We start from the raw sequence: 12,720 nt of genomic DNA on the forward strand, positions 1-12,720 counted from the left end.
GGATGGACTTGGAGGGCATTATGCTAAGTGAAATAAGTCAGACAAAGACAAATACTGTATGATGTCACTTATACATGGAATATATCACTTATATGTGGAATATAAGTGATATCACTTATATGTGGAAAAATACAAAAAACTGGTGAATATAACAAAAAAGAAGCAGACTCATAGATATAGGAAACAAACTAGTGGTTACCGGTGGGGAGAGGGAAAGGGGGAGGGGCAATATGGGCATAAGGGATTAAGAGGTACAAACTATTATGTATGAAATAAGATTCGAGGATATATTGTACAAAACACGGAATATAGTCAATATCTTATAATAATTATAAATGGAGTATAACCTTTAAAAATTGTGAATCACTATACTGTACACCTGTAACATATAATATTGTACATCAACTATACTTCAATTAAAAAAGAGAGAAGAGAAGAGAAAGGTTTCTCCCAAGTTGTCTGAGAAAAATTCTTAAAACACCTAAGTGAACAAACACTATGAGTATCAACAAAATAGGAAGCGACAAACTACATCTACAAAACTACATCTACCATCAGAAACAGTCAAGAGAAATATGACTAGTTTGGAGGAGGTACGGTCCAACATGGTGTTGTAAGAAGATCCTGAACTCACCTCCTCTCATGGACACATGGAATCTACAGCTACATACGGAACAATTCCCTCTGAAAAAGATTTGAAAATTAGCTGAACAATTCCTTCACAAGAAATGGTAAAAGGGCCACACTGAGATGGGTAGGAAAGGCAGAGACATGGTCTGCCAAACCCTACCCCCCAGCACAGTGACCCATAATCAGAGGCATCTCACAAATCTGGAGCTTCTCCCTAAGGAGTGAGGGGTTCGTGCTTCACATCATGCAACTTAACCTTTGGATCTGCAATGGAGAGATGGACCTCCAAAATGTCTGGCTTGGAAAACCAAAGGGGCTCACATCCAGGGGACCCAAAGGGCTATAGGGAACTGAGATACTTTTCTTAAAGGGTTTACACACAGACTCACTCACCCCGGGGACCAGCGCAAAAGCAGCAGTTTGAAAACTGCCTAGACTGTATGTGAAGGAGATTCATTTGCTACTCTTAAAGCATCTGCTGAAGGGCTGGGGCTCTACTGGGACTCTCTCCAGGGACAGAGGTGCTAGCAGGCGCCAATTTTTGTGCTCTCCCTCTACTCTGCTGTGCCAGTGGATGCATCCTGGCCCTATACTCTCCTACTGCCCCGCTAAAGCTAGTGGGTATGCCCTGGCCCTGCACTTTCTTGCTGCTTAGCTAAAGCTGGTGGGCACATGTAGTCCACACAGGGGTCATTCCTTGATTGCCTGGCGCTGGTGGCCAGGGCAGCCTGCAATCTTGAGTCCCATGAGACTGTAACAATAAGAGAGACAGTTCTTGACAAGCTCCCACCCTCATGGCACTACACAGACTGCAGACTGAAACACCGCCCCCCAACCCCAGTCTTTCTGTGAAAAAGGCCTATTTACTTGTCCTAGCTTGAGGGGCAGGGTTCAGCTTTGCCGCACATCTAGAGGCTACAGAGGTGCTTTCAGGGAACATAGACCAGAGATGCCATCTTTGCACTCTTCCCTGGCTTCACTACGGCTCTCTGGTACCTCCCAGAAACGAGCTTATAAACTTGTTTGAAGTTCTGATTTTTGCAACTGTCACCCAGGTGATACCTCCAAATCTCCTGGTCTGGAGGCCAGCAGAGTTTACAAGTGCAGTCCCACAGGACTGTATATGTTGACATACTTTAAAAGCTGCTGCCTGAGGGTATGGCTTCCAATCAGCCTGAAGTTAGATGCTGACTGAGGTCCCTCCCTTTGGAACACTGAGAGGTCTTGGCACACCCTCAGTGACTGGGACTTATTGAGAATAAATCAGGCTGCTTGGACAATCACAAAGGTTGGAGAGACAACCAAGAGCTAGGGCAAAGTTGAAAGATAAGGTCATCTCCTAAACTAGGTCACTCCTTCAAGACTGGGAGAGGTAGCTGCTTCACCTAATACACAGAAACAAAAATAGAGAGTTAAGCAAAATAAGGAAACAGAGAAATATATTCCAAATGAAAGAACAAAATAAAACCTAAGGAAAAAAACCTTAATGAAATGGAGATAAGTAATTTACCTGATAAAGAGTTCAAAGTAATGGTCATAGAGATGCTTACTGAATGTGGGAGAAGAATGCATAAACACAGTGAGAACTTCAATAAAGAGACAGAAAATATAAAAAAGTACTACACAGAAGTCATGGAGCTGAAGAATACAATAACTGAACCGAAAATTACACTAGTGGGATTCAACAGCAGACTGGATAAAACGGAAGAAAGAATCAGTGATCTAGAAGACAGGGCCGTGGAACTCACCCAACAAGAGCAGCAAAAAGAAAAAAAAAAAGATGAAAAAAAGTGAAGATAGCCCAAGGTACCTATGGAATCACTTCAAGCAGAAAAACATTTGCATTATAGGGGTGCCAGAAGGAGAAGAGAGAGAGAAAGGAGCAGAAAACTTACCTGAAGAAATAATGGCTGTGAAAACTTCCCTAACCTGGGGAAAGAGACAGACATCCAGATTCAGAAAGCCCAGAGAGTTCCCAAAAAGACAAACCCAAAAGGATCCACACAGAGATACATTATAATTAAAATGTCAAAAGTTAAAGAGTGAATCTTAAAAGCAGCAAGAGGAAAACAACTTGTTACATACAAAGGAACCCCCAAAAGACTATGAGCAGACTTTTCAGCAGAAACTTTGCAGGCCAGAAGGGAGTGGCATGATATATTCAAAGTGCTGAAAGGAAAAAACTTCCAACCAAGAATACTCTACTCAGCAAAATTATCATTCAGAATTGAAGGACAGATGGAGTTTTCCAGACAAGAAACCATCAAAGGAATTCATCACCACTAAACTGACCTTATGAGAAATGTGAAAGGGACTACTTTAGCTGAAAAGAAAGGGCATTAATTAGCAACAAGAAAACATATGAAAGTGTAAATCTCATGGGTAAGGTAAATATAATCACTGACAAAGCTAGTATGAAGGTTAAAAGACAAAAGTAGTAAAAATAACTATAACTAGAATAATCAGTAAAAGGGATACACAAAATAAAAAGATGTGAAACGTGACATCAAAAACGTAAAATGTGATGGGGGGAGTAAAAATGTAGAGTTTTACAATGCATTCAAACTTAACTTGCTATCAACTTAAAATAGACTGATATATATATAAGCTGTTATATGTGAGCCTCATGGTAACCACAAACAAAAACCTATAGCAGACACACAAAAGATAACAAAAATAGAAAATGAGCATAACATAGAAAGCAAGAGAAGAAGAAAGGAACAGAGAGGAACTACAAAACAGCCAGAAAACAATTAACAAAATGACACGTACATACCTCTCAATAATTACTTTAAGTGTAAATGACTAAATTCTCCAATCAAAATACTTAGAGTGGCTGAATGTATAAACAAACAAGACGCATCTATATGCTGCCTATAAGACACTCACTTCAGATGTAAGGAGACACAAAGACTGAAAGCAGAGGGATGGATAAAGATGTTCTGTGCAAAAAGAAACCAAAAGAAAGCTGAGGTAGCTATACCTACATCAGACAAAATAGACTTTAAAACAAAGACTGCAATGAAAGACAAAAAGGGCATTACATAATGATAAAGGAGTCAATCCAACAAGAAGATATAACATTTGTAAATATTTATGCACCCAACAAAGGAGCACCTAAATATATAAAGCAAATATTAACAGACCTGAGGGGAGAAACTGACAGTAATACAGTAATAGTAAGGAATTTTAATACTCCACTTACATTAATGACTAGATCATGCAGACATAAGATCAATCAGGAAACATGGGTCTTAAATGACACATTAGAACGGATAATCTTAACAGATATATATAGAACATTCTATCCAAAAGTAGCATATTACACATTCTTCTCAAGTGGAACACTCTTCAGGACAGATCACATGTTAAGCCACAAAACAAGTCTCAATAAATTTAAGAAGACTGAAATTATAACAAGCATCTTTTCCAACCACAAGGGTATAAAAGTAGAAATCAATTATAAGAAAATTGGGAAAAATCACAAAATGTGAAGATTAAACTACATGCTACTGAACAACCAATGAATCAATGAAGAAATCAAGAGAGAAATAAAAAAATACCTTGAGACAAATGAAAATGGATATACAACTTACCAAAATCTCTGGGATGCAGCAAAAGTAGTTCTAAGAGGGAAGTTCATAGCAATACAGGCCTACCTCAAAACAAGAAAAATCTCAAACAATTAGCTTTACACCTAAAGGAACTAGAAAAAGAACAAAAGAAGCCCAAAGTTAGTAGAAGGAAGGAAATAACAAAGATCAGAGTAGACATAAATGAGATAGAGACTAAAAAGACAATAGAAAAGTGAAACTAAGAGCAGGCTCTTTGAAAAGATAAATAAAATTGACAAACCTTTAGCTAGATTCACCAAGAAAAAAAGAGGGCTCAAAAGTAAAATCAGAAATAAAGAGAAGTTACCCTTGATGCCACCAGAAATACAAAGGAGCATAAGAAACTACTATGAACAATTATATGCCAAAAAACTGGACAACCTAGAAAAAATGGATAAATTCCTAGAAACATGCAATCTTTCAAGAGTAAATCATGAAAAAGTAGAAGATCTGAACAGACCAATTACTAGTAAGGAGATTGAATCAGTAATTAAAAACCTCCCAGCAAACAAAAGTCCAGGACCTGACAGCTTCACTGGTGAATTCTACCAAACATTTAAAGAAGATTTAATACCTATCCTTCTCAAACTCTTCCAAAAAATTGAACAGGAGGGAACACTTCCAAACTCATTCTATGAGGCCAACGTTACCTGATACCAAAAATAGACAAGGACACCCCCAAAAGAGAAAATTACAGGCCAATATCACTGATGAACACAGATGCAAAAATCCTCAATAAAACATTAGCAAATCGAATTAAAAAGTACATTAAAAGGATCATACACCATGATCAAGTGGAATTTATTCCAGGGATGCAAGAATGGTTCAACATCCACAAATCAATCAATGTGATACACCAAATTAACAAAATGAAGGATAAAAATCATATGATCATCTCAACAGGTACAGAAAAAGCATTTGACAAAATTCAGTGTCCATTTATAACAACTCTCAACAAAGTGTGTAGAGGGAACACTCCTCAACATAAAAAGGCCATATATGACAAGCCCACAGCTAACACCATGCTCAATGGTGAAAGCTGAAAGCTTTCCCTCTAAAATCAGGAACAAGACAAGGATGCCCACTCTTGCCACTTTTATTCAACATAGTATTGGAAGTCCTAGCCATAGCAATTAGGAAAAAGAAAAAATATACATATGATGTCTTCTTTATACACACACACACACACACACACACACACACAACTACTACTCAGCCAGATCACATGTTAAGCCACAAAACAAGTCTCAATAAATTTAAGAAGATTGAAATTATGTCAAGCATCTTTTCCAATCACAATGGTATAAAACTAGAAATCAATTACAAGAAGAAAATTGACAAAATCACCAGATGCAAAGATTAAACTACATTAAAAAGAACGAAATCTTGGTAATTGTGACAACACGGATGGACCTGGAGGGCATTATGCTAAGTGAAATAAGTCAGACAGAGAAAGACAAATGCTGTGTATTCTCACTTATATGTGAAATACAAAGAACAAAATAAACAAACAAACAAAACAGAACAAAACAAAACTCCTAGAACAGAATGGTGGTTGACAGTGGAAAGGGGGTTGGGGGGAGGTAGGCACAAACTTCCGGTTATAAAATAAATGAGTCATGGGGATGTAATGTACAGCATGGGGACTACAGTCAGTAATACTGTAGTGCATATTTGAAAGTTGCCAAGGGAAAAATCTTAGAAGTTCTTATCACAGGAAAAAAATTTACAACTTTGGTGACGGATGGTAACTAGACTTATCATGATGATCATTTTGTGGTGTATACAAACATCAAATCATTATGTTGTACATCTGAAACTAATACAATGTTATATGTCAATCATAGCTCAATTAAAAAGAAAAGAAAGACAAAAAAAAAGAAACAATCAAGGTATTTTATATTTGCCCTATGTAGGGCAACCTGCCTTAAACTTTATTTGTCTCTGATGATTATTTTAACCGTAACTGATATGACTAATTACAACACATTTATACTCTATAAATCAAATGTTCTAGTCAGAAATAGAAAGAAGCCTGTCATTTTAAAAGAATATTGTTATTCACCTAACTTCTAAGCATGATAATAACGTAGTCTTTCTTGATATTATACAAAAACTTTAAATATGTTCTTAAATTCTAAGAAGCACATTACTTTTTATCAAACTAAGGGCAAAACAAAAATAAACCCACTATATTTGTTCTCTAAGTTTGAGTGAGAATCCTGTATAAATAAAATTCTAGATGTAAATGCTTTGCTAGTATAACCATTTATTACTCTCTAATTTACAGCTGACATATTCAGCTTTTACCTATAGTTTTAGCCTCAGCTACACCAAGTTAACTGAGGTATTATGACACCAGTAGAAATGCAGTTCTTCCTCATATTAATGAAACTGTTAGAGAAAACAAAATCTTTTAAAAAACCAAACAAAAAAGAAAACAAAACAAAAACACCGTATTCTACCAAATCTCTACTTAAAAGTTTTAACAGGAACAGCCAAATTCCAAAGTATTTAAACTTACAGATTGGTCAGGTCCATCTCCTCCCAGCACTCTAAAGCCAAACCCTGATTCTTGTTTCCGGAGGAAAACATCCAAATCTTTGGTGTTTGGTGCTAAGGAAAACCAGAAAATAATAAATACAAGCATACATATATAATACACACTTTGATTTATTTTAAAAGGATTAATAATACAATAAAATTCAATCATAAATCTCTGTTTTGTGCTCTAACCCAAACTTTGAATCAAGACTGCTTAGGAATATTTGCTCCCACTTCCATGCTCTCAGTATTACACTTCCATTAATTCTTGATGCTTTCAAATCAATGTTTCATCTTCCTAAATATGGCCTGGGACTATCAAGACAAAGATCTGTAACAGGTTAAATAAGTATGAAGTCAATTATATATAATGTTTCCACTTGTGTACATCTTTTCCAAGGTAGACCTAAATCTATTTCTAAAAATAAATAAATTTAAAAAATTAAACCTACTTAAATCTATGATTTTACTTTAGAAAAGATCTATCATTAGTAAGTAAATTAGTATGAAAATGAATTTCCACCCTATGCACACTCTCTTCTCATCATCTCTCAGCTGGACTCCTCGAAGGAGTCTCCTCTACCCTTTGGTTTCCTCCTCCAATTACACACCCCTCTGATTCATCATCCTTCGTATTCCTGCCAGGAAAATCTTTCTGAAAGACAAGTCCAATAATTTCATCCCTATGGTTAAAACCGTTCTGTGGCTCTCTATCATGTATACCACTGTCTCCAGCTTCCTCGGAACGGCATAATCCGCCCTCCGCAAGCTGCTCCTGCCCCCCGCCCCGGTTTCCCTTGCCAACCACACGCAGCTAAACTGAACTCCTTGCAGAACCCAGCCCATACAAGGTCAATGTGCACATGTTATTCCTTCTTTCTTTCCCTTTTATCTGTCTCATAAACGCCTACCTCATCGTCTTTAAAGACTTGGCTAAAGCTTAACTTCCTATATGAAGCAGGATCTGACACTTCCTACTACCCACAGCCGTAAAACTGACCATTTTCTACTTTGGATCCCAATTCATCCAGTCCATCCTTCTATTACTGAACCTGTTAGGGGCTTATCTGCACTTATTTGTATATGTATTTGATTACCTCTTTGTCTTTTCCATTTAGGCTTAATCATCTTTTGGGGTGCAGGGCCTATGTAACCTATTACCTCTGTATTCCCATTACCTACTACGATGTTGGGTAGACAGAAGGCACTTAATAATACATGGTTCTGAAGAAAATAAATGAATGAATGTTGAATATAAATGGAAGAAGCCCAAAGTCATATTAAAATGGGAATGAAGGAATAACTTCAACATGGTTTTGAAAGATGGAAGAGTCGAGTTTTTAAGAAAATTCAAATTAATTTTGTTGCGTGCTTTCCTGAAATATTCCACAACTACTTACGTTTATCTTCATATAAAGTCTTAGATTTCATGTAGACCTCAGAAGGATCCAATTTCGGGGATCCTGACCTGATAATGCTGGGTGGAAAAGGCATAGGCTGGGGAATGGGCTCATTTATGGCCTCCAAACTTCCTGAATTTTCCTTTTTATCTGTTTTCTGAAATGGAAAAGGGCCTTACTTAGTATCTCAAAAAGCCAGATGGTTGATTAGTGCATAAAACTGTTGTCTGAACTGGGTATGTCAACTGATTACAGTTGTGTAAGCAGCAGGGTCAAAGCCACAGCATATTTGCAGTCTTATAGGAATTCACTTTCATAGCTGTGTGTATTTGATTAAAACATATTTCAGTTAAATTAGAAAAAGTTTATAATGATATCAATCAATTAGTCCTACATTTAAGCAATTTTGCCCTTTTCTCCACCACCAAGACACAAATTGACTTTGAGAAGATAAATAGGGATACAGCACAAGGCAGCACTTCCAAGTAAAGCAAGAGGGAGACTCTAAGAGAATACGTCCATGTAATTCTTGAAAAACCCCATCCTCCCCACTCACTGAGTTTAATTCTCAGTGAAGATGTTTAAGGTAATGTTCTTTCTAAGAAAATGAAATAGGAAGTGTTAACTCTAATTTAGGTTATAAAGATGACACTGTAAAAACCTGCATGGCCAATCCAAATATATCCCAAAAAAATGCACCATGCCTGAGAATCAGATAAGGGATATTTTCAAATGTTCCTATTCAGATAGAACTTTCCCAAAAGAATAGCTCAGTAAAATGACTTCTTTAATAAAATTAAAAAATGAAATCCAATGAATAGCCTAAGAAAATAAATATTATGGTTTTGAGAACAGCTTGTTATCCTGAATTACGGTTAGAAGAGGGGGATTATAGACATTTATGATAAGATAATTAATGTGACTAGGATGCAGGAGCAACTTGTCAGGTAGGAGTGAGGGGACAGTCGCTATAAAGCGTTGTGCCAGAAGGGACCCTTCACTGACCCAGACCCCGTCAGATGGCCAGGAGATAAGAGCAGTCTCTTCTACTTTCTCCCACATGTCCTAGGATTCTGTCAGGAGCAGTGAGAGGTCGTCTGAGACTTTCATCAATTATAAAACATTAGGATCCCCATGGCTGCACTGGCATTCGTTAAGAAATAGATAGGGTAGCACAGAAGTTAAAAATGAGTACTAGAGGGACCAGAGAAATGGAGAAATGGAGAAAAATACAGTGCAATTTTAACTGAATAGGCAAAAAGAATTTCTGTTCATATTGGGCCTAACTGGTCCACTTTTCTATAAAAGTGCTGAGTGTTTCTTCCTGCCTGATCCAGAAAACGGCAAATTTGCTGAGGATCCTATTTGGTGGGCTATGGAGAATTAATCCATTTTGTATCTGATGGTCTTTTGTTTAGCAGCCCAGGGTTTATGGTTATGGAAGACCATCTTTCAACTATAAGATGACAGACTCCAAATCAAGCAAAATAGAGCAAATTAGGATTTTATACACGATTGTCTTTATATCCATGTCCATATAATTGTGGATATTTAAGTAGCTACACGTGTACCTAGCACTGTTTCTTTCATACCAGTATTTGGTGCGTCCTTTGTTTAGGTCTTATTCTCTACACAGGTCTTTAAATAGGCTAGTCAGTTACTCAGAAGAATGCCAGAGAAAACTGTTCCAAGTCTGATAGCCTCTCACTCTGATAACAAGCAAGTTGAGCACAGAGGCCACAATTGTTCTAGAAGGTCCTGTTTAGGGCTAAATGTCAGAAGGTTATCTAAATGTGGGTAAATTATAGTCCCCGTGAATTTATGTGAAACTACTACATCTTCCCATAGTACATCTGCTCGAACATTTAGCTACTCCTTACCCTTGTTCCTCTGAAACACAAAGAAAGTAATAGGACCCATCAGTAGGCACCTCAGTGTGTCCACATTTTACTATTTACAAGACAGGACTATTGGTAGTACAGGGCTCTAATGTTCTTCCAGCAGAAATACTTAACCAGCAGAGCACACCTCCTCTATGGGCAGCTTTTCTAACTCACACGCTTCCCTCTGAGTTTCTGATACAAGCCCAGGGCAGTCTGCCTCTTGGCTCCTGCCTGTCTGTAAACGCCACCCTCATGAGCTGCCCTCATGGAGGGGAAAGCAGCATCTCTCTCTGTGTGTTCGGAAGAAGCATTTGAGGACCACTGTATACTCACCATTTTGGCAGTTTTAGTTGGTGAAGGAGGACCTTAAAAAAAATGAGCCACATTTTAAAAACAGAGGAAGCATTCCCAGATCACAAATACTGCTAATGTTTATGACAAAACTAGCTTTGACTTTTAGTAGGCTAGTAAATTATGTCCAATATGTTCTATGTGCCAGGCATTATACACGTATTTCATTTTTTATGACAATCCTAAGGCATAAATGTTACTGCCATTTTATAGATAAAGTAAACAAAGACTCAAATAGATTAACATTACTTTCCTGTACTGCGGAACCAACCAGCAACTAGGCAGGAAATTGACATCCAACCTGTTTGACACCAAACCCTGGCCTCTCATATTTGTTGGAACTCTGGATAATTCTCCAGCCCTCACGAAGAGATCTGAGCACATTCTACCATACCACACAGAGAAGAAACAAAAATAGTTCAAACAAATGAGAATAATAAAAAAAAGTCCCAGTGAAGTTAAACTGCTCATTTGCCTCAAAAATGAAAACTAAAAGCCAGTGAGATATATGTGAAGGGCTAAATTTTATTCTTTAAAATACTAGTCATTCATAGGTATGGATTTAAGAAAGCCCATTAAAACGCGACTTTGTGATTAGTCCTTGGAACTGCATTTATGTCTGGGAGCAGTTCAAGTCAGTTGATGACCTTGGAAAATAAAATTATATTTATCTCACATGAGCACTGTGGGGTTTAATTAACATTTACGGACAGATACTAAAGCTTAAGATAAAAGCTTTATGAGCACAAGCTATCATGATTGCTTTTACAGAACAGATTAACACACCATCCAACATTTTGCTTATTCACAGAGATGCTAGCTCTTTCAAAACATCCTTGGTACATTACAGAGGTCCAGATGAAGTACCACTGCTTGAAAGAGTCCATTTCTATTATTGCCATCAACAGAGAAAATGGAATTAAGAGGATATATTTCATTTGAAGTAGCACAATGTTGTGACTCTCTCTAATCATTAAAGTCATAAATCAGATTTTAAAAAGAATATAGAGAGAAAGAAATCCATAATGGACACAAATGAAACCGCAAATAACTAAACAAGCTGCTACAAAAGATACTGCTTATGGAAGCAGTCAGACAGAACTTAAGGAAAATGCATACTAATTACCAGTTAAGTCTGCTGGGAAAAGAGATATTCTGACCTGTAAGGAAGGACAATTCACAGATACAAATGCATGAACAATGAAGATTTTTCCTTGTTGCGCTTTTACTCACCTCCTCTTAAGATAAGCAATGGTACATCTGCACCTACTGGAAACTGCTTTAGCACCTCTACCACTTGGAGATGTGTTAAATTCTGCACATTTTGACGGTAAATTTCCTTAATTATATCCCCTTTCTGTAGGCCTTGACACCACTGACTATCCAATATCATTTTCACCTTCTGTCCAGTTGGGCTGTCAGCAATTGCAAACCCAAAGCCTTTAGGGCCCTTGATCAGAGGGATAGTCACTAGTTCTGGCTGGGAGCTGCCTGACGATGCCATAGACGCTCTCTGCTCACTCAGATCTGATGGTCCATTGAGACGATCACTGATCAAGGTGTGCCCCGATTTTCCATTCTGGTCCAGAACCATCGTTCCTGACTTAAAATCCTGAGTATTCATGCAAGTCTCTCCCTTAGTTAATGACTGTCCATTGATGACAGGAGTAGCAGCAACAATGTCCACAACAGGATCTTCATTGTCATCAGGAAGTGGATAACCACGACATAAAGTGAGGTTTACATACTGATTGACGGGTACCAGTTGAAACATCTGGACGACATCTGCATGGGTGTGACCAAGGACACAGTTGCCATTGATGTCTACAATAACATCACCTGGTAAAACATAAGTCATGTTAAAAATATTAAAACCATCAAATAAGTTAATCTTTTGTTGGGGGAGATGAAAATAACTGAAGTTGAGCATCTAAATTTGAATTTTGGAAACCTCTTACTGTTCATTAACTACTGAAAAGATAGATTTTGAACATCGACATGTCATTCTCCCTTCTGTGACTCCTCTCTAAAAAGAATATATAAATGTATAAATTCTTAATTATCTTAGTTGCAAAGAGTTATGACCTCAAGCTAAAGTGAATCTTTAAAAAATTAACTGCAAATTCATATTATCATTGTTAGTATATCCTTTGAGTCACACCTAAGTGGTCACACAAAGCTAGGCACATTGTAGTAGGTGTTCGGTACATAGAAGAGGAGTGAATAACCCCATTGGCTACTTGTACAAACAGGCAATCTTTAAATACCACCTTATTTCTTGATTTTAAGTAGCCATTG

The 12,720-nt window shown here is 37.4% G+C and overlaps 1 protein-coding gene across 2 annotated transcripts in view; it reads right to left on the reverse strand.

Moving 5' to 3' along the window:
* Window positions 1-12,720, reverse strand: part of MAGI3 (membrane associated guanylate kinase, WW and PDZ domain containing 3) — a 274,622-nt gene that overhangs the window by 33,800 nt on the left and 228,102 nt on the right. For both annotated transcript variants that reach the window (XM_061183666.1, XM_061183665.1), the window contains exons 10-13: window positions 11,656-12,261; window positions 10,405-10,436; window positions 8,189-8,345; window positions 6,769-6,860 (exon numbers count right to left, since the gene is read on the reverse strand). In XM_061183666.1, coding sequence (XP_061039649.1) covers window positions 6,769-6,860; window positions 8,189-8,345; window positions 10,405-10,436; window positions 11,656-12,261 — 887 coding nt within the window. The remainder of the gene's footprint in view (window positions 1-6,768; window positions 6,861-8,188; window positions 8,346-10,404; window positions 10,437-11,655; window positions 12,262-12,720) is intronic.

Source organism: Eubalaena glacialis, chromosome 3 (assembly GCF_028564815.1).
Source record: "Eubalaena glacialis isolate mEubGla1 chromosome 3, mEubGla1.1.hap2.+ XY, whole genome shotgun sequence".
Taxonomy (NCBI): Eukaryota; Metazoa; Chordata; class Mammalia; order Artiodactyla; family Balaenidae; genus Eubalaena; species Eubalaena glacialis.